At 39.9% G+C, this 18,988-nt stretch overlaps 1 protein-coding gene across 1 annotated transcript in view; it reads left to right on the top strand.

Annotated features, from left to right (window-relative positions):
- The window catches only part of LOC121517125 (MICOS complex subunit mic25a-like), a 142,026-nt gene extending 123,808 nt beyond the window's left edge, over positions 1-18,218 (top strand). The window contains exon 8 of the mRNA XM_041798659.1: positions 17,592-18,218. Within this exon, the coding sequence (XP_041654593.1) occupies positions 17,592-17,615 (24 nt within the window). The 3' untranslated portion in view covers positions 17,616-18,218. The remainder of the gene's footprint in view (positions 1-17,591) is intronic.
- The last annotated feature ends 770 nt before the right edge of the window (positions 18,219-18,988 follow it).

Below are 18,988 nucleotides of genomic sequence, written 5' to 3'. Positions count from 1 at the left end.
TGCCATTTCCTTCATTTCTCCCTCCCTGTGCTGCAGTTGACTTATTGATTTCATTTTCATACTGTTGGCAGTTGTTCCCGCCGTCATAAACCATCAGCGTTGCCTCCTTTCAAGCAGGCATCGATCGTTGTACAGCCGATCACAACCAATCACCACTGAGCATCATTAACTGCTCGCAATCTCTCTCTTTTGTTGTTCGTCTGTCTTGTATTGTGTGCTCTGTGGGTTAGAGTTTTTTATCTTGTGATTCTGCACTCCTGTTTAAAAAAACACCCTCCGTTTATTTTGCTAGTGAATGAAGCCTCTCCTTTTTTGTGTTCAGAGAAATGGCTCTCTAAGATGGAGAGCTGAGGGCTTTCAAGGAGAACTGCATCTCCGAATAAATAAATAGATAAAACAAAACATCACCACAGGTTTCTTGGTGCAAAAAAACCCAGATTTTCTTTCTATATATGTGGCCGGTTTTTAAGAAAACTTTAGTAATGCCAGAGCTTTGCAAAGGTGCAAAATGGTAGAATTTCACCCAACTGAACCTTCATAGCACTGCTCAAGACCAGATTTTAAGGTTGTTAAAACTCTTTTTCAGTATCACATTCTTTCAAAATTCTCTTAATTTTGCAGTTTTTAGTACCAAATTTTGTAAAACAAGAAACTGTATACAGTACAGTAAATTTAAGAACAATGACAGCAGAGAGCAAAAGCGCACGACAGTGGACGATCGAATAAAGGGGGAGTGACAGAAGTTACAATCAAAGATATAATTTTACTATATTTTTAGCAGTTTAACTTCACAGAATTTTGAAACACATCGACACAAATGTGCAGGAAGTTGCAGGATTTGTTTGATTGCAGCTGCAGTGGCGCTCAGACTGGGTTCGTGTTTCCGGCATGATGGCTGCTGCACACGTGCACCCCGGCTCACACGGTTCTGGTATACATATTAGGCAGGTGCTGCTATCACAGCCATGTCTTCCCTCATATGCTTACCTCAATAAATCTTCCTACAAGAGATTTTAATTTTTTGAAACTCAGAATAAAAGCATTCTGTACAGAAAAAGTTAATTTAGCCACAGAAATGCTAAACTGGGCTTTTCAGTATCAGAATCAGCTTCATTGGCCAAGTATGCTTACCTAACATGGAACCTGACCCCCATAAGCTTTGATCTTAGGAATTAAACATTAGAATAAAATAAATAAACCGATAAAACTGAAAAAGTATTAAAGAAATAAGACTCAAATATGAAACGCTTTTGTTAGACAGTATAAACATGTCCATGTGCATTGATAGCATGGTTGCAAGATGTGCAAAGGGTACAAGAATGTTGAGTAATCATGATCAGAATTTTAAAATGTGCAAGGATGTGGGCAGATTTACATTAATTAGTGCAGTTGTACTTATGAGTTGAGGCATTTTACTACAGTGAGTCATCTTACAGTGTTTGAGATGCAGTAAAGCAGTAGACGCAGTGCAGATTTTACAGTGGTCCTAAGGTGCTTGTTAAATTAAAGTTCTATTTTCTGACTCTTTAGTGGACATAGAGTAACTCTTTTGCTTTGAAATGTGCAAAACAGACCTGAAACAGGACTTTGTTTAACTTCCTTGTGACCTATTCTACTGATGTAGAAACAGAAAGCTCCAGCAACAGCAGAATTTTAGAGAACAATTTAATTAGAGACATCTGCTAAAATAAGGTGAATATGACTCTCTATGTATTATTTATCAGTCTGTTAGCAGGGAGACGTGTGCAGCTTGCATAAAAAATAGGCGAGCCTTCTATTCTCTGGATTCTCAGCACGTGAGATTCTCAGCGCTCATGCTGGCAGCCTGAAATCCCAGACTGTTAACATGCATACTGAAATGAAAATAAAGCCATGATGCAGCTGAAACGCAGCAGCCATGCATCCAGTCTAGTCATAACTGTTTGATTCAGTAATTTTTGATTTCCAACCTGCAAAACCAGACAAAAACTGTTTATTGGCAAAATAAATGTTTTTTTTTCAAACTAAAATGTATACCCAAATGAAATATTTCCTCTTATTTCTTTTTGGTTCTATAGAAGTATATGCATTTATCCTGTCTATGTCTGTATTCTCTAATTTTCTGATTTGCAGCTTCAGTGCTAAAGGAAGAATGTGAAGCTAAAAGTCCACAGGTTGGAACATGAAGAGAAACTTTAAGGGACCAGGAGACATCAGTGTTTCTGTCCTAGGATGTCTTTTTGCAACAGATACTGACATTTGCAGATGCATTTTAATGAGATGCCAAAGGCACACAAGAAAACGTGCCTGCTGGCCAGTGAATAACACAGTTGTGTATCTGTGACAAAGAGTGGAGCAGAGAGACCCAGTGGGCAGCAGGCAGTACCAGTTCAGCAGCACTCAAACAAATCCTGAACCTTCCTGCACGTTTGTGTGGAGGTGTCCACACGTTTCCAAGATGTTTACACTGAAGTGCAATGAAATAATCTGTAAATAGCATCTTATTTCTCCATATAAATGCTTTGTTAGTCACTAGTGGCGCTCTCTCCATCGCCTGATCGTCCACCACTGCATGCTCTCTTGCTGAAATATTACTATAGGTGTTTTTTGCTGCATAGCTTCTGCACTTTCAGTTCAGTTGAACATAAAAATGACAGATTTTGCATCATTTGGAGCCTGTGTTCTTGAAACACTAGTGCAAACATTTTTAAAAGTTAAAAAAAAAGTATAGAAATTTTGGACAACCATATTTTCAGCCGAACTTGTACATGTCCCAGAGGTTAGGGTTAGGGCTACTGTTCACCTTCACTACCTTTAAGAAGCATATCGTGAAGAATTTCATTTTTTAACCCTTGCCTCGTCTCTGTCTGCTATCTGCTGTCTTCCTTCCTGTATTTTGCCTTTTTTTGGTCATTTTTTTTGCACTGCAGCGTTCGATAAAACACCACATCAAGCCAAATCTGAAGCCTCCGTTTCCACTTTCATCTGCCTCGTGGCCCTCGGATGCTTCAAAGCTTTCTAAAAAGAAGATAGTTAGGGGGTGTGGAGACACAGACAGAGAAGGGTAGAGTTCAGGACACTAACAACCGCATTTCCACCAGCTTTTGTAGCCCTGACACGCTGTACCCTGACCTTTCTGAGCGCCTCCACGCTTGTCGGCTCGCGCCACCAGACCCCCTGCTCTCCTGCCTTTTTCTGCGTTCTCCGATGGGGGTCCTGATAATAATTCATCTCAGCTCTGTATTGTGATCTATTGAAAGCAACCACAGCTGCATATGCAATTGACAGTGTTTTTGAGGCACATTTCACACTCATATTCAGGTCAACGTTTTCACCCCTCCACTCACATGTGCGGTTGCAGGAGGTTTTGTGGAACCAAGACCACCAGCTGGGATAAGAGGGGGCAACAGCGGGGCTTTTAGGTGGGTTTTTCGCTCGCTTTTGTTGCTGTGAAGCAGCCGCAACATTATCGGAAAAGTCCACTTTGTAGTAGGCTCTCTTTTGTGTCCTGTTGTCACTCAATCCATGTGTCTCTGCGTCCTCTCTCTCTCTGTACGAGCTGAGGCAGGCCTCCCCTTTGTGACTGCACTCCAATTTACACCGAGTGCTCCCAAAGAGATCGATTTTTTTTTCTTCCCTGGCCTTTTTGTAAATAAATAAATACAATTGTGTTATTGTTTGCTGGCAGAGCTGTGATGACAAGTTCACTTCTCGTTAGACTTTGAAATTGCTTTTAAAGTTTTATTGTAGCTTCATACACTTTATGTTGCAAGTGTACTAAAGTCTGCTGCTTGTTGGTATTGTAGTTGAACACTGTCTCTGAGGCTTATCATTACTGGTCTTCATCTGTGCGTCTGTAACATGGTGTACTCCACCAATGATGACTTTAGACAGAGCTGAGAGCTCTTCTCATCTTTGGAATAGCTCCTCTATGCATTAACCATTGTCTGTGTATTAATAGAAACCATGAGTCTCCATCCTCTTGCACTGAACAAAAGCGACAATATCCCTGGAACTAGGTTCTTTATGTTTGACTGGAGATAAAGCTAAGACAAGAGCAGAAGTGAGCCAGTTGCAACCAGTGAATGAACACTGCACATTCTGCTAGCCAAGCCAGATGTCTAACTCACCCATTAAGCACCAAAGATCCTTCTGGTAAGAACAGTTTTCCACAGACACTTGGACGCATACAGTTCGGGAAAGTTTAATGACTGTATTTTTGATATTTCTATTTAGTCTTTTTAAGCTGGCCATGAAAGCTTTTTAAAAGTAGCCAAAATTGGTTAGATGTGGCAAAAGTTAGACAAAAAAATGGCAAGAAGAAGATGGCAAAAATGGGTTAAAGTGGCAAAAATAGGCATACATAGTGGTAAAAGGGAGTTAAAAAGTAGCTGAAATGGCTTCAAGCTGTCAAAAATGGGTGGGAATTTGGTAAAATGAGATGAAAAATAGTAAAAAATCTGGCAGAAAGGGTTAACTGAGAAAGAAAAAACAGGCAGATATTGGCTGAAACTAGTTTCACTAGCAAAAATGGGTATATCAAACGGTAAAATGGGTTCAAATGGGAAAAAATGGGTATAAAAAGTGGAAAAAGGGGGTTAAAAGTGGCCATAATGGGTCAACGGGGCAACATTAAGCTTAAGTGGCAGGAATAGTTTAGAAGTGGCAAAAACAGGCAGAAAAAATGTGGTGGAAAGAGCTTAAAACTGACAGAAATATGTGTTAAATGGTAAAAATGTGTTAAAATTGGTGGGAAAAAAATGATAAAAAGGGTTAAAATTTGACAAAAATGGTTTTAAGTGGCAACAGTGTAATTTAAAGAACATTCTTAGTTTTTTAGGGCATCTGGAGACCCCCTCTCAGTGTCTTGTGTCCCCAAAGGTTGGGGGTCCCGACCCAAGGTTGAGAACCACTGTTCTTGACAGTCAGCTTGTTTGCTGCAGTGATGTATGCTGCTCCCTTTGTCGATATTTGGTCCTTCTATTTCCCATTCAGACCTCCATAGTTCTTTTTGTTTGTCCCCTTCTCGCTCCCCTCAGTTCAGGTGTGTGGTATGTTAATATTGTTTGTTCTCCGACTCCAGCTCTGTGTAAAATCTGGCCAAACACTCTTCGAGTGCCCCCATAGGTCCTAGCATGCCTTTAATTGGATGCCGTTAGCTCACAGGGGGCAATCACAGATGACAAACTTGTTATGATAAAGGTAGAATAATTGCTTTTGCATTAATTTCTCCCACACCTTATCTGTATAAGTGTTTTAATTAAACTCATATGATAAATGAATCAACTTCATAGTCATACATAATTTTATGCATTCATATGACATTCTGACACTTCACCCTCTGGGAAAACTAACCGTGGTTGATAAAAGGTCAGAAGCCTGTTAGCAGAGAAGTAGGAGTTTTCATATGACGTGTCAGAGACTGCATATTTTTATGTAAAAAATATAAGAAGGAGAAACCAGAAAATCCACATATACTTATAGAAGAATACATGAAACTTTATTTATTCTTGCTTTAAATTGAAAAGGAAGGGGCGAATGTCTTATTGCATGCAGGGATTGTGCTCTAATAAAGGTGCATGGAAGATAATGGCAGTAACAGGTTAGCCATGTTCAAACAAACTTTTGGAACCAGCATTTTGGTCCAGAATCTTAGTAATCAATATTTTTAACTCTGGCATGAATCGATTTATTCCGACAACCCTTCCCCGTCCAATTTTAAGGGAGGTAATTGTGAGATTTCTTCCAGCCATGATAAAACACTCGAAATCAAACTGTTCAGGTCCATCTCCTCATTTTGGCTTTGTTCAGAAGTAGTGGCCACTGTTTTAAGAGAGGATTTGGGGTCATTTTCTTGTCTTTAGCATGTGAAGGTAAGAAAACTACAGGTATAAAGATGCAGGATTGCAGCGGTGAGTAATTCAATGTTTTTTTCAAAGCTGTTAGGGAGATATTACATTTAAAATGATGATATTTTAGGTGATATATTGTTGTTATTGCTGCTGCTGTTCTGTTAAAGATGTGCTGTGACTCATATTTGCTCCTGACAAAAAGAAGGTTCATCTTTACCGCTGGTACACTGGATCTGTCTGACTATTTCTGTACCTTTATGCAACCAATTATCTGACATTCACACTCCCTTCACACTGTGATTGACCTGCTGGGAGGAGGTGAGACAGGAGTCACGCTTTGAAACATCTCTATCAAGTTTGTAGTCATTATTAAACTATTTTGGTAGGTGAGCGCTTAGCAGGTCTTCAGATAGAGAACGTTTGAAAAAATGCACGGATGCTCTCATATTTAAACATTACGTCTCCTCTCTGTGACAGGAGATTCACGTGTTGTCAATCGGAGCTGCAGTATACTCGTTTAGAAGACACTGACTGACTTTGCTCAACATTTTCAAGCTATTAGGACACCATTTCAATTGAAACACTTTGTCTTTCTGTAACTCACATGTAAGGTAACCAAGGTAACATTTCAAATAGTGCATCATTACAGTAAGAGGTTCAGTTAGAATCAAATATGAAGAATCTTGTGTTTTAGTTGGATGCTTAATCTCACCAAATAGTTGGATAATATGTTATTAGTTCTTTGTTTATTAAAGATGAATGCTAAATTTAAAAAGAAATTAACATGTATTTGCATGTACACAAAAGACAAAAAGAGGCATTCTCATTATGACACACAAGTGCTGTTAGCTAGCCAAGGTCAGGCTCGGCAGCATCTCTTTTGTTTGGGTGTTTTCACCCATGGTAATAGACCCAGAGACCACCAGCAGTTATTAGGCCCTTGGGACATCTACAGCATGACCAGGGGCTTGTGGCAACCCTACTACCCTTGTAGACAGTACCATAGTTCCCAACCTAAGGTCCGGAACCAGATTGGGGGGGCGCCAGAGATTTCATGGGGGCGTGAGGCTCTCTCTGCTTTGAGGTTGCAAAGATTAGTTTCACTTGTACAAACTAAAATCATGATAGAACTCTTATGAATAGTTCATGCAAGGTCTCTTGATAATAAAACGTCTGTGTGGGGCTATTTTTGGGTCCTGGGGGTCCCCAGCTCCTCTACGATACAAGTAAGGGGGGCTCAGAGGAAAAAAAGTTAGGAACCACTGCCCTGGGCCATGCTTACTCGCCACATCCACTCTTTACTCCACCCTAAAGGTGTGGACTTGGTTATTTTTTTTATTACATTGTTTTCCCATGTCCATGGTAAATATGCAAGGACATCCAGAGCATGACTGGGGTTGTGTCAATCCTCCGCCCTCAGGTGGCTTACTTGCCACATCTACGCCTTCCTTGGCTCACAAATTGCAGTCTAAACATGCCTAAAAATTCTCCACAGTGATGTGTATCTTTACAAAAAACAAATAATTATTTATTTATTTATTTTGTTTTGGAGGGCATCACAACCCACCTCTAAGTGTCTTGCAATGCCCCAGGAGAACCCCAGCTTTGGGAACCACTAAGCTAGATGGATAGTATGCATCACATTTGTACTACAAGTAGAGTGCTGAGTACATACTAAGTTTACAGAGCTGTTGTCGGTTTTCACCATTAATATATGAATATTTAGAGGCTTCCTAACATGTTAGGATGCCTTGTATGATGCCATCGAATCTATCTATGAATGAGAGTTTAGGAGTTGTAGAGCAGTTCACCTACCTTGGCAGCGTATTCCATCGATCCGCTGGCTGCGAGGCTGAGATGAACCTCAGACTTGGACTGCTGCATGGGGTGATGGGTTCACTGGGCAAGACAGTGTGGCATTCCCAAGTCCCTAGTCTCCAGGCCTGGGGGTTGACTGATGGCCATAGGTGCTGGCTGGACTCCTTTGTAACAACTTCTCTTTGGGTATCATAGGCAAGACCGTGTGTCTAATGCTGACGCGCTCAGTAGACCAGGGATGGGAAGGGTTAGCTGCTAGATAGGGGAATGGCAGCTGTGCTTTTAAAAGCACCTGGTGTGCTTTCCTGGGCCTGACCCAGCTCACCACGTACTGAGTGCCCAGGACTGGGTGGGCAGGTCAAAATGACTGGGGCGACCACCTCCATCGTGGAGGGGGCAGCTGGGAAGATACCTGGAGAGATGAGGCATGGAACTGGCGCAGGCCTGTAGGGTTGTCATCAGGAGGCCAGAGCAGTAAAGGGCCAAGGTGAAAAGCTGAACCGGCTTATGCCTCCATACCTGACCTGACCTAACTTGCTAGCACAGCCAACCAGAGAAAGATCCAATAGCAGCAGCAGGAGTTGGACTGCCACCTACTATAATGGAGATTAGCATACTTCTGTCAAATGGTTTCTCAACCACTAGATGCCACTGTTGAAACTCCCTGGGTTCTTGCAGATGGATAAAGGACAGTAGGCCACGTAAAAGACCAGAATGATCTGCAGTTTGTTCTTTTATTAATTCGTTTATTTATTCTTTTGACAACAGTAGTCAAGACAGAGGCAGAGGCAACCTCCATAACTACAAAGCTCTGCAAGAACCACTGGTATTGCAAGCGGCTGCTTCACTGCACAAAATGTGAGTGGATAGTACTGGGACCAGAGTGACGGCGCCACTTTTAAACAGCTTTGCTGCTTCCATGACTGTAATGGTGGTATACTGTGAGCAAATAAAACTTGTGGGTTTATACTCAACTGAAAAGACTCCTCAGGTAAAGATGATAAAGGACCAGTAGAGGTAGAAATTATGACTCTAGTCATAGAGGTGGTACAAGAAAGAGGGACACAGCGGCACAGAGAAGCTTTGGACTTAAAAATGGAAATTATCTTTCAGGAAGACTGTAGACCATCTCTCTTTGAGATCCACCAAAAATAGATGGCATCATACGGGGTAACAGAGTGACTCATATTCAGGATTTTATGATAACTAATATATATATGCAGCATATTGAGATCAATATATTTGTGAGTCACCACTATGAGTTCCTTACTTGCGTAGGAGTGGAGTCAGATGATTATCTAGGTGGGTAACCTAAAATGAACTTTGTTGAGGCAATCTTTGCCGTGCGTGTTCTCCACACTCCCCTCCGTCTCCATCCCTCCATCCTTCAGCAGCAGAGTGGGCAGGCCTATCAACCACAGCGCCTCAGCCTATCACCTGGGAGCCCCAATTGCCTGCCAGTCATCAGATAAAATGGATTTCCAATTGAGTCAAGGCTCTGATGCTGGGTCGAGGCAGAGTGGAGTACAGGCAGACTTCTGCAGCTCGTCTAGCTCTCCCGACTTTGTTTGGTTTTTGTTTTTCTCCTTCTATCTCCCACTGTGTTCAGCCTCAGTCCTGTGCCGCCCCCCCCCCCCGATCTGCTGATCGGACCCTCATGAAATGAAGATAGGCTTGTTGTAAAAGCCCAGATACCAATACGTTATCCTGGAGGCAGAGGGTTGTTACCCTACTGAGTCTGAAAGTGAGCGACTACTTTAACTCATGATGGATCTTCAATTAGAGCAACAGGTGGGAAATCTATTAGTTTGTTACTGTGGGAGCTGGTTCCAGTTTTTGTATGGTACAAAAGAAGTGCTGAGACCATTTTCAGAACCTGTCAGGAAAAGTTTGGGTGAATCTGTTTTATTGAAAAAATAATGAACAGATTAATTGATGATAAGAAGACTCATTAGTGGCCTTCAGGGTTTCTTTGTTATTTATAGAAGAGGAGAAACTGATAATAGGCGGCCAAAAATGAACTTTGGAAGACAACCTTTGTGTTAATTTCTGCCCTTCATGTTTCCGTCTGCCTCCATTCAACACGTTAATAAGTCTCTGTAACACAGAGAATACATATTATTCTTTGTCTGGTGTGTTAGTAAAATTAGAGCAACTGAAATGATTTGTGCTAGGATTACCACCGATGTGAAAGATTTGTGTGGTTCTCAAAGCTGTTGTCTTTGTCATGGAACCTTACTCACTATATCTCACTCTAGGGGTCTCATGCTCTGGATCAGTGATCAATGATCCAATCAAATCAATGAAATGTCAAATTATCAGTCCACACCAGCATCTAAATAATTGTCCAGGATGTCCATTTAATTTTTAGTAATTTGCTTGAAGTGTTTGGAGAATTTGCAACTAAACTTCAACTAAGGAAATATGGAAATTTGGGGATGTGTTTGTAAATTTTGGAGTTTTATTGGAAGTTTTGGGAGATATTTGCTGTTTCGTGAGAATATAGGAAATTTTGGGGGGAATTAGTGTGAAAATTTTCAGGCCTTTTAATGGAAATTTTGGAAATGTGTTTATAATTTGTGATTTGAGTTTTTTAGGGGGGAATCTCCCTGGAAATGTTTTTGCGTATTCATTAAAATTTGGAAAATTTATTTTAAAATTTTAGGTTTGAAATTGTCAAGAGATTTGATGGAAATTTCAGGGAATTTGTTTGAATGTTTAGGGTAATTTCCCATCATTTTCATACATTTGAAGGAATGTATTTTTAGATAATTGGGAATTTGAATTGAAATTTTAGAGAGAAATTCCTTTGTAGTTACAGGGAATTTGCTTGAAAGTTTTCAGGAACTGAAATAGAATTTTGGGGATTTTTTTTTTTCTTGGAATGTTTAGGCTTTTGTTTAAAGTTTCACTGAAAAAAATTGGGAATATTTGAATAAAGTTCCCCCAGCTTTCATCAAACATTCCCCAAATGTTTTAGTATTTTATAGGATAATTTAAAAACATGTTGAAAAATATTCACATTAATTCTAGGAAATTTTGGGGGACTTTTTGTAGATTTTGGAAAGGAAAATTTCCATGAAATTTAGACCGTCTTGTGAAAATTTTGTTTATTTTGTTTATGCTTGGACCTAACAAGTCATCAAAATAACAAGAAAAGACTTCCCCATACCGCTCTCATTACTGACACCATTTCTTACTGACTGAAGTCCCTCAATAACAACTGGCCAACACAGCCAAAGCATCTGCCCTAGAGCCTAATCAGCTGTGTTTTTCAGCAGAATTGAGATTTTCAGGAGATTTGGGAATGCCATTTTTGGTTTAAAAAGGACCGATTCCTGTTCAAAGACGAGGCTGGTACTCATCATAGTTTTACTTTGGGTAGGGTAGGGTTGTGATGTCTAGTTTGGATGAACTGTTAGCTTTGCATTTAACCTGGAAACCCTCCAGCACACTTTGCCATGCTTTGCTAGCAATCATAGCTTTGTGGCTCCTCTGTGGGAATCACGAAAGGCCGGCTCAGACTACACAAAGTCAGACAGATTTTGGCCTGACTATCCCTGCAGCTCATCGTACCCCCAGTGAGGCTGTATGTATCGGCATTACTGGGCTAATTTTCTTGACATGTTTCACATCCGTACCTCAAGTTCTGTTTGGGACAGAGCCGGTCCATATGGTCCTCCTCTTGTTACATTGGGACGAGTCCATAATTGTTTGTTTTTGTGCAAAAGACCGCAAGCATCACACCAAGCATCTTTTTTTGTTGTTATTGCTGTAGATTCACTCTCTGCTATCTACCAATAGTTTAAGGGATGCCGGTGGTATCTGATGCAAGCTATTGCTAAAAGTGATCCATGAAATCCTCCTTAGCTTTAAGGTTTCTGTAGGTCTGTCAAAACACAACTTTGTCAAAACCTCTCTAATAAAATTCCAGTGAAACAAAATATTAGATACATTTTTCAATGCATCACATTGTACCAAAATTCAACAAAACTACATATAAACTAAACATGATGCATTTATATAGCCACTGGGATTTAAAGGGCTGAAATAGTGCAGAAACACAATAACTATTCATCTTAATATGTGTGCAAAATGCATTCAAAAGAAAGGAAACAGAGGACCCTAACCCTATCTGTCAGTGTTTGTATGACAGTTGCCGCCACTCTTTGTCCTCCACTCTTATGTGGTCAAGAGGGGCTCACCTCTGATATATACATGCATCAGTGTCTTTATTCTCTGTCAGCTGCGTAGCTGTGGTCTTGATCTTTAGGGAAACATTCAAACCAAAAGGAGAGATAATATAGACTGGAAAAGAGGAGACTACATAGAGGAGTAGATGTAGGGAGAAAGGAACAGAGAGAATGAGGGAGGAGAGTAAATCAGGGGGGTGAGATGAGAGGACAGGATAGGGGGGTTGTATTGATCAACCGGCTCTGTGGGTCTCTCTGTGGTTTTAATGGTTTGAGTTTCACAGCTGGATTGAACTCTGCAACACTTAGAGCAGATACTGCGACGCCCCGCGCTGTAGATCCACACAGGCTGTCTGTCTCTCTACCTGCTGAGTTCAGGTCAATGCACCCCAGAACCCGGTCAATTTAGCTCATCGCATCGTTCCACACAGGCTGCTGGAGCTGTCCGACTTCACCGGGACCGGTCTCCATTTTAAAGTAAACCTCCTCCCTGCTGATGTGCAGCCTATGGAGCCAAGGAGGGCTGAGACAACAACAATTAAAATATTAATGATAAAGTAACTGGCTTAAAAACACATGGAACTCTTATCATATTCATATGTTACCATTCATTATATTGTATTTAAAGAATAGAGATCTTTATTTGACATTCTTGCAATGCTTTTGTTTAAAGAACGGTTAATAAGTAAATGTACAATGCTTAACAAATTTATTAGACCACCTGTCATATTTGTCTCAGAGACCATCCAGCATCATGAAGTGCTTTAATGCGGACTCTTTCATTTTCAGTCAGCTCTCCATGTTTTACCATTTTGAACAGGAATGAGGAATTTCAAACTGAATTCACACAAATTTGAGCCGGCTCACTGGGCTTCTCTGAGAAGTCAGAAATTAATCAAGCATAACATTCAACCACTAAAACTCATTTTTCTGTTCAGGAATGCAAGTAAATAACTATGATTTGACATATTAATCAAGAAATATTAATGTGCTTTACTATTTTTCAGTTTTTTGTAAATCAGTAAATTTGAAAATTCATGGATAACAATAATAATTATATTTTAGCATTAAAGATATCATTTTGGTTAAAGAGCTTCTACATATTGGTGTATTAACCATTGCAGAAACTTAAAAAATGATTTTGGTAATTACCAATGCTGTTAATTCAGGGCAGCTGTGGCATAAATCTTCATTTGGTTAGGGTTAGGGTGGTCTAATAGATTTGTTAAGCACTGTACCTTTGCTGTTGGGTGATCAAAATACAGCAGATGAAATGGGAATGGTTACCTCTGCTAATGATGGATACAAACAGAAAGGATACTGTAGTTTTTTCCATAGTTTGTGATTCCTGCTTATGCACAATTTGGATGATCCTGGCTGGCTGGCACCAGAATCTCTGGTTGCTTTAAGAAAAAGTAAGCATGGAACCAAAGTTTAAGTGCATAGTTTTTAAGCCTAATGCATATCTACAGTGCTTTTTTTTTTTGCCATATTTCAAAGTGTTGTTTCATTAATGCTGACTTGTTACTGAGGTATTATCATACCATGAGATTTTGGTACTGTTGCATCCCTAAAAAAAAAAAAAAAAAAAAATGCCCACAAGAGCCAACACTGGATACTGATAATACCCTGACCCAGATTTGTACCCTGATCCCCTGTATCAGAGTCCACAGAGTCACATGGAAGCAAAAAAATCAGTTTCAGGTCACTTTTGACTGCAGCGTAGACGTAGCCATAGTCTTTACCTTACTGTTTCTTTGTCCTCATTTTCTAGTTCAGGTTTAAAGCTGAAGCTCATTATGGAGTGTTGAGAATCTGAACTAGGGCTGGGCAGTTCACAAAAGTAGCAGTATTTATTGGACCTGAAATGTTTGTAAATACCAGTTCAGTAATTTTTGCATCCGATATTATACATTCTGCTAGCATTCAAGTTTCTTTTTTTTTTTTAATATAAATCCTGCTTCGCTAATGTAGGTTTTTCTCATTTAAAACAAGACTGACATGAAAATAATCCTCCTCATTAATATAGAAATTGATGTCAAATTTGCAGTTTGAGCCAAAATAATCAGAGTTAGATATTTAGGTTAAATAGTTTTGCCGTAGTATATTCCAAGCTGTGTAGATTATAATATAGAAGATTTCTTGCTTGTATTTGTTGAAAACTATATAATGAACTTAAAAATAATCACATATTATCCCAATAGTGGGGGACAAAATTGCAATTAGATTAATTTTACAAATCAGTCAGCCCCAATCTGAACATTCAGCAGATGTAAACATTGTGGTAATGTTAATAGTTTAATTGATTACAGTTAATTAAACAAACTTCTTATTCATTTTAAATCAATAGTTTGTCAATTTTATTGCCAGTTCTTTGCAAAATTAGACTTTACTTCCTTGTTTTTTGCACCAAATTTGTCTTTTGGGTCTCAAGCTCAAAAAGTTTGGGAACCCCAGTAACATCAATCAGACTTTGACATCAAATATTGTTATAACTCAACAAAATATGACATTTAACTAACATTACTGCCACAGAATAGTGACTGAAGGGGGCATCTGACAGGTCTGAATATTATAGTTTAGCAACAGGAACTAGCTAATGTTTGCTCATTATCACTAACCCATGATTTGAAGAGGTGGAATTTCTTGCTCTTCACTTCACAAATGACAGATTTATTGACCCAAACATATTGAAAATGCATAAAACTGTCCATACTTTTGTGAACATTCATCCTGATGCAGGTCTAGAGGAAGGATTCTCCACTAATGAAGATGCTGCAGAGTAAATATCATCAAAGTGAAGTTCTGACTGAGACTTTTCAGATTGTAGAAATTTAAATAGTATCGAAGGTGATGTATAAGAGTCGAATGTGGCAAAAACGTATAATTTGAATTAATACCTCAGTTTTTCTGCAGTTGTCACGTGATTTAAATATGCATTGTTGCTTTAGGAGAGTCATGTGGCTAAAGCTATGAACACACCAGCTTCATGAATCTATCTACAGTCTTTTGGATCCTCTATAGAACAAATCCTTAGAAGGTAATGAGAATATATAGACGAATGAGGCTCTCAGTGATTACATGCCAACTGTGGTTCCATCCACGTGCAGCTGTGTGACGCTTACACAGCTCATCAAGTTGAATTTGTCACTTTATCATCTAAAAACAGGCCGAGCAGCCTTACTTCATCTGGCCTTCCTTTTATTGTGATTCTGTGTGGGAGGTGTAGTTGTCAGGGTCAGGCCTCCCAGTGGTAATTAGCTTATATAATCATAGCTAAAAGCTGTCTTGTTAGATATTGTCTCTCTTGGAAGGCATTATAATAACTAATAAGGCTTCAAAGAGTTTATTGACCTTCACACAGAGGCCAATCACCTACTCTAAAACACCCGTGAGCTTCCTCTCCACACTCTAACTGACTCTGTTCTGTTGAGACCATCTCCCTAACAAGGATCTGTATACCACCAAGCTTTTATTGATGTTTTTTGAGTTTGCACTCCAAGGTTGTAGGAATACGCTTGCATTGTGCAAAGTTTTATTCAAATACTCTGGTTATAACCTTTCTTTCATAAGCTGTGTTTTTGTCCGAATCATATTTGAAGGTTTTGGAGGTGTTAATTGACCACAGCTATTTCATTGAAGAGGGCACGATGTGATTAAAGCCTCCTAACTGTGTAAAGGACGAGGTCATTGACTTTAGCAGGAGTCATGATGTCAAACCTGTTGTAGTCTCTCAGGGACGAGTGTCGACTCTTTCAAGGACCTCATTGATCTCTGCTTGAAAAATGGAGGTTGTACTGCTTAAATCAGTTGTTTGTAGTGGTTTTCAAATAGAGGATTGGAAGGCTAAACAGACCTCACTTGGAGGCCATGGTGTCACTGGTAGAAAAACAGAGCACAAAAGCATTCATACCAGAATGTTACTGATTTAGGAAAATCTGCTATCATGGTGTATTTAATGCCTGATGGAAGACTCGCTGGTTGTGTTTGCACTCAAAACTTGACGTTAGTTGTGTAGCTTTGTCTTCAGGCTTCAGTGGCTTTGTCACAGTGCCAGCCAACATCATGCCATGGTCCATATAGTTTCCTTGTGATGCCCCAGCTTTAATTCACCTTGAAACCCAGGCTTGCCTGGCCTTTAAATCCAGAGTGAAAGAACTGACCAGTCTGTTAATGTATTTAAAGCCCAGTTTGTTAGGGGGACATTTGAAGCTTGAGTGACTATGGAAATGATGCATCGTCTCCTCCAGTTGCAGTGGTGTGAACTCATAGGTACTTAGAATGTAGCTGAGCAGCCCGTTTCCAATCAGTTTCAAGTTTCAACTTGTAAGCCCTTAAAGGAGAACAAAACAATGCAATGCTGAACAATAAACCCCACTGACTGCAAAAAAAGAAAAAAGAACGATGACAGTCAGAACCTTACTAAACTGACATGTCAGATAATCTGGTTCACATATCCATGGCATGGGATATATTTCCAGTTGTTTTCACTCTTGATAGTCCGGGGGACTGGGTTCGACTTGGAACTGAAATTGCAACACTGTTGCACATTCCTGTGGTTTGTTTTGGATTCACATACCCTCAAACAAACCAAACCATACTTGGTGGCACTGTCATCCCAAACAAAGAGGGGTAAAGGGGAGAAGGAGAGGTAGAAGGAGACAGAATCAGGAATCCATCTCCTTCTGCCGGCCTTTTTTTCCACATAAACAATGAAAAACACCAAATTTACGCTCTCTTGGGGTTTCTGTTTTGCACTGGGACATTACCAGCAGCCAGCGAGGTAGTGAGCTGTCCAGCATGTCAATCAAGACAGCACCGAAGAAAAAGGCGAGCCAACATGTGAGCGATAGACTAGGACCTGTTGCTATGGCTACACCTTGAGGTACCGACATATATTTGAATGCATTAAATCACATATAAATCATACATCATTACGCTTTATGCAACTTCCTGCCTTTGGTTCACAAGTTGGTCTGCTTTGCTCTCACACCTCAAAGGAACCGCACCAGGGTTTGTTTAGAAGCACACCGAAACCCCTGTTTTCAAACAGACCAGAGTCCACTTGTTTGGTCCCCACCAGAGTTCCTGTGAGCTTCACACCACTCCAAACAAACTGGACTATCCAGGAAAACGGACCAGCATTCGTATAAAGCGGACCAAACAGCTCTGGTGTGAATGCGCCCTCAGATTTATCGGGGTACCACCACAAAGACGTGTTTGAGGAACGCAAAACCCTTCAGAAAACAAACGTAGAGATTGATGGGACAAACATTCTGTCCGTCAAGTTCCTCATGAAGTAGTAGGCCTGTTTAGCCAAGGGAGTAATCTACACTGGACAAGCTAGATAGGCAGCCATCGACATGTCAATAAAGAAGTTTCATCTTGAAGCTTTGCAAGATGGATCTGCAGGATAACCCACATGGAATCTGGCCAGTCTTGCTGCTTTGCAAGTCCACAAGCTGACAGCAACAAAGAGAGACTGATGTTCCCTTTTGTAGTTACAATTTTTGGAGTATGAACCTGCCTTTTGTTTGTAATATAGTTCTGACTAAAACCAGTCAGCAGGTCCACTTCTCTCCTTTTCTGAGATAATCCCTACTATTACCAGGTCTGACCTTTAAGTCGTGGTCAATTAAGCCTGGAAAACTCCGATAGTCCTGCACCTAAGAGCATCTCAAAGGTCAGAACGGGGAGTCGGAGTGCAAATGGACAGATTCTTATATATTTTTTCTCCTTTTTTCCTCAGAACCTGCTGGTCAACCATGGATGAAGACAAGAAGGAAAAGGGTAAAACAGTTACTGGCAAAGGCTTTTTACCTCGGCACTGAGAACAGAACATGTTGCATTTCTTTTTGAAATATAAGAAAGTTGATTTGCTTTTAGAATGCCTTGATCTTAAACTTTCTTTTTATGCTATTTATTTGAGTTAAAGTTGCTTTATGACTCTGCACAGCTGCTTCACACACAGAAGGTTTTGGAAACAAAAAGATGTGTACATTAGATTCATGGCCTGAAGGAGTACACTTTCAATTCAGCCTTTTACAACATCAGCAGAGTGTTTCTCAGACCTGAGCTGTTAAGATCCATTCAGGAACATTTGTCCATCATCTGAATGTGAGCCTCAGTCCGTCTCATCCTCTGCTGCTTTTGTTGAAGAAGAAAAATTATTTCAGGGATGAATTGAATGGAGTGCATTTAGACCGTCCTTGTTATGATCACAGACTGAGAGAAGAAATGAGTTTTATGACTTTGAGTTTTATAGTTTTGTATTTTTTTAAAGACAGGAACAAACTCAGGTAATCCTGGCCATGACTCTTACTCATCTCGTGTATGATATAGTGTATGATTTTATTAAAACACTCATATCCTTTGACAGCTTTGTTTGTCTCTTCATTTTTCCTTTCCAGACATCTCTGGCGTGTCAGATTGCATACAAGCTTTCCCTTTTGATCATAACTGGCATTTCTAAATTGTTTTTCTTTATTAATATCAAATTGAGATAATGAATTCTCTCCAGCAAAAGTCAGCTGCAGCCTGTTTTAATAGATTTACTTTAATTACTATATAAACTAGACAGCAAGGTAAATTACCACCTTGCAGTAATTGTACAAGTTCTGTCACTGAATGATTTGTGGTAATTGACATCTAAAAAATATAACTCTGATCATTTTCCCTCCGAACTATTTCATCAACCAAACAACATAGACTCTAGGTTAGGGATGCATGATATTATCGATATATACCAGCAACAGCCAGCACTTTCTCTTGTCTGATTTCCTGTTTGGGTCAGTCTTCTCTATTTGGCTTGATGTGTGCTGGAAGCAGTTCTGTTAAAGTTAGACCTGGTGTGTATTTCAAGCAGACCAGACTACAGAAGCACCTCTGGCATCTACTGAAAATGAGTCATGATGCATGCAGTGGAAACATGCATTAATTACAAAAGCTGCAATTAGCTGTGGAGTGTATGGCACACAGAAGGTAGCGCAGACAAACTGCAGCACCGATGGAAATCCACACAGATGCAACTCATGAAACAGAATGTAAATGAGTGCAGCACAGATGTAACACAGCCCAGACAGAATACTTTTTTGGTGTATTTGCTGGACAAAATAATCAAAAATTTTAAAGCATTTAAAAAGACTA

Source organism: Cheilinus undulatus, linkage group 11 (assembly GCF_018320785.1).
Source record: "Cheilinus undulatus linkage group 11, ASM1832078v1, whole genome shotgun sequence".
NCBI lineage: Eukaryota > Metazoa > Chordata > Actinopteri > Labriformes > Labridae > Cheilinus > Cheilinus undulatus.
This window is presented reverse-complemented; position numbering and strand designations above follow the sequence as displayed.